This window comes from Aplysia californica, unplaced genomic scaffold, assembly GCF_000002075.1.
Source record: "Aplysia californica isolate F4 #8 unplaced genomic scaffold, AplCal3.0 scaffold00181, whole genome shotgun sequence".
Classification (NCBI taxonomy): domain Eukaryota; kingdom Metazoa; phylum Mollusca; class Gastropoda; order Aplysiida; family Aplysiidae; genus Aplysia; species Aplysia californica.
This window is the reverse complement of record NW_004797451.1, coordinates 147,781-151,968: the sequence shown is the minus strand read 5'-3', so window position 1 is coordinate 151,968 and position 4,188 is coordinate 147,781. Positions and strand designations below refer to the sequence as shown.

At 40.8% G+C, this 4,188-nt stretch overlaps 1 protein-coding gene across 1 annotated transcript in view; it reads left to right on the top strand.

Annotated features, from left to right (window-relative positions):
- Positions 1-4,188, top strand: part of LOC101850564 — a gene marked incomplete in the record, with an annotated part of 75,139 nt that overhangs the window by 35,318 nt on the left and 35,633 nt on the right. The window contains 3 exon segments of the mRNA XM_013082551.2: positions 292-417; positions 2,187-2,312; positions 3,126-3,248. Coding sequence (XP_012938005.1) covers positions 292-417; positions 2,187-2,312; positions 3,126-3,248 — 375 coding nt within the window.

Below are 4,188 nucleotides of genomic sequence, written 5' to 3'. Positions count from 1 at the left end.
GCGTGCGTGCCCAATTTATGTAAATGATCCGATGTGCTACACCAATTTAAGTATTTGCTGGGTCATATGTTACAATGTGAGGATGTATGGGCTGAAAACCTTTCTAATCAATAAAACCAATTTAAAAAATCTCTCTCTCTCTCTTTCTCTCTCTCTTTCTCTCTCTCTCTCTCTCTCTCTCTCTCTCTCTCTCTCTCTCTCTCTCTCTCTCTCAAATCCGTGACACTGTACATTTAAGACATATCAAGACAGAACTGTCACAGACTTTCCTACCGTAACTTGTCCTTACAGACATCAATGAGTGTGCAGAGGGCACACACCAGTGTCAGCAACAGTGTGACAACACAGAGGGAACCTACTCCTGCAGTTGTTTACCAGGAAACACACTACAGGGTGATGGACGAACCTGTGTACAAGGTGAGATAACACACCACAGAGTAGACACACCTGTTTATAAGTGGAGCTAACACACCACAGAGTGATGGACACACCTGTCTACAAGGTGAGCTAACACACTACCATTACAAAGTGATGGATGCACCCGTGTACAGGGACAGAGAAAACACACCTGTTTATAAGTGGAGCTAACACACCACAGAGTGACCTAACACACCAGAATAATGTATACAACTGTCTACAAGGTGAGCTAACACACCACAGAGTGATGAACACTTATCTACAAGTTGAGATAACGCTCCAGAGTGATGAACTCACATGCCAACAAGATAAGCCAACACAATACAACAACAAAAGGGATGGACACACCTATAAATAAAGTGAAGTAACACACTAGATAGAGCGATGGACTCACCTGTCTACAAAGTGAGCTAACACATCACAGAGTGGTAGGCACACCTGTAAATAAAGTGAAGTAACATACTTGAGTGACTGACGCACCTATGTGCAAGGAGAGCTAACACACTACAGAGTGCTGGACGTACCTGTGAACAGGGTGAGATAGATCACAACAGATTGATGGACACACTTATGTGCAAGGTCAGATAACACACCCCAACTACAAAGTGATGGATACACCTGTGTACAAGGTGAGCTAACACACTACAGCTACTTAGTGATAAGATACACCTGTAAATAAAGTGTAGTAACACACTAGAGTGATGAACACACCTGTCACTAGGTGAGCTAACACACCATAGTGTGATGGATACACCTGTGTACAAGGTGAGCTAACACCTGTAAATAAAGTGTAGTAACACACTAGAGTGATGAACACACCTGTCACTAGGTGAGCTAACACACCATAGTGTGATGGATACACCTGGTTACAAGGTGAGCTAACATCTGTAAATAAAGTGAAGTAACACACTAGAGTGATCGACACCCCTATTTACAAGGTGAGCTTACACACTATTGAGTGATATACTCATGTGCCTCCTCCACATGGTAACTATTTGCTTCACTGGCAATGTAGCTTCAGGGAACAACCATTCATTTTTCTGTACTTCTGGCCTCCTTGACTTTCCTGCATGACTAGACCACAACCACTTCTGATTAACTCTTTAAACTCCATTGTCCGGCGATAATAACCCTGCTCCTCATCGGACGCTGGGAGTGTCCGATACTTGAGACAACTGTTTCGTTTTATTTAGTGCTAGTTTTTGTTTGTTTTACAGAACTATTTCGGAACTATTCCCGAACCAAGTTCTTTAGTACTGACTATCCGACATTTAGAAGCTGGAGGCAAGCTTTTAGGGTTATAATGGGACATAGTGCACCAGGTTTAGGTGACTGTAGAAAAAGTCTCAGGGAAATGGAGGAAAAAATTCAGGGTTTAAAGAGTTACGCTGAATGGCTTTACTTGTTTTGCTAGCCTCAATTTATTTTTATCTTTGTTATTTTTGGTATTATGTATTATTATAAATTTTACACATTGTGAATAGAACTATGTTTAGGTATATTATATTCTCTGAAAATGTTCATAAAATTGTTCTGCACTGGTGTAATATTGCGTACGTAGTATTCTTTGTATTTATATTTGTGTGTTTATATATGTTTCTATGTTTGCATATTGCCAATGCAACCAAAATTTCCCCTCAAGAATAAATAAAATGCAGTTTATTTATTCTATTTTTTTAAATTCGAAAAGTACTCACTATCAAAATAAAATATAAAATTCAGTCTACACAATGAGCCTGGTTCTAGCTATCCCATGTTGGAATTTCCAGATTCTTCCATCCAAGACATATGCAATACAAAAGGCTGCAGTGGAATTTGCTCAGTGGATGATAACCAGAACGCTGTGTGTGGCTGCCAGAAAGGTTTCCAACTGTCCGGGACAACAGCCTGTGTGGGTCAGTATGAGCTTTTTGGTATTTTTATCCCCTGTTTAATCTACGTCAAGGCACTGTGCAGGGATAGTGAAGGAGAGGCAGACAGAAGAAGAGATGGGAGAATAATATTTGAGAATGAACAGCCATGGATCTGCAGGACACACTGAGGAAAGCAGAGAGTCAAGAGGAGTACTGGAGATTTATCGTCATCTGCCAGAGGCAACACAATGGATGACAAATCTATGGGAGCAGAAATCTATGTATTCTACTATGTGTGCAGGCTATTTTTCCTCTGTGTTATTGGATTAACTATCTCTTTCTTTTACACAAGACTTGAGTGTTGGTGAATATGATTATAATCAGCCATAGCAGGAAAGAGATAATCCTGTATCACTTGCTAGGTCATAGTTGCCACTTTTGTCCCTGTTCAGTTGCCATGGTTTTTAAAAATGTATTATTTGTCACTCAATGGTATATTTATACTCTCCAAACATGTCTCGCAAGGTCATAGTCAATACTATTGTTTATGTTCAGCTGCAAAGGGCCTTTTTTTTAAAAAATAGGTCAGTCACTGGTATATTTATATGCCCCAAACATACCTAGTGGTTTATTGGCAGGTGGTATGGTGTGGTTTTTACCTTCTTTTCTATCAAACGCCCATCTTACTCATCTCTTTACCTCCTTTTCTTGGTAGCGTACCCTTTAGTAACATCTCTAATCTTTGCCTCTGAAATGACCTATTTGTGTTGCAAGTGACTCAAAACCCTTACTAAAACTAAACCAAAATATACGTAGAAAGTAGTATATTATTATGATATGACTTGCTCTCCTCAGACATTGACGAGTGCAGCACGGAGAATAAATACTGTAGTCAGGCCTGCCACAACACACAGGGAGGCTTCTCTTGCTCCTGTTACAAGGGCTACCAGCTACAGGAAGACCAGACCTCTTGTAAAAGTATGTGTGACTGTGTCTCTGTGTGCATGGATAGTGTGTGAGCGTGTGTGTATGTCTGTGTGTGTAGTTGTTTACCAGGAAACACACTACAGGGTGATGGACGCACCTGTGTACAAGGTGAGATAACACACTACCATTACAAAGTGATGGATGCACCCGTGTACAGGGACAGAGTAGACACACCTGTTTATAAGTGGAGCTAACACACCACAGAGTGACCTAACACACCAGAATAATGTATACAACTGTCTACAAGGTGAGCTAACACACCACAGAGTGATGAACACTTATCTACAAGTTGAGATAACGCTCCAGAGTGATGAACTCACATGCCAACAAGATAAGCCAACACAATACAACAACAAAAGGGATGGACACACCTATAAATAAAGTGAAGTAACACACTAGATAGAGCGATGGACTCACCTGTCTACAAAGTGAGCTAACACATCACAGAGTGGTAGGCACACCTGTAAATAAAGTGAAGTAACATACTTGAGTGACTGACGCACCTATGTGCAAGGAGAGCTAACACACTACAGAGTGCTGGACGTACCTGTGAACAGGGTGAGATAGATCACAACAGATTGATGGACACACTTATGTGCAAGGTCAGATAACACACCCCAACTACAAAGTGATGGATACACCTGTGTACAAGGTGAGCTAACACACTACAGCTACTTAGTGATAAGATACACCTGTAAATAAAGTGTAGTAACACACTAGAGTGATGAACACACCTGTCACTAGGTGAGCTAACACACCATAGTGTGATGGATACACCTGTGTACAAGGTGAGCTAACACCTGTAAATAAAGTGTAGTAACACACTAGAGTGATGAACACACCTGTCACTAGGTGAGCTAACACACCATAGTGTGATGGATACACCTGGTTACAAGGTGAGCTAACATCTGTAAATAAAGTGAAGTAACAC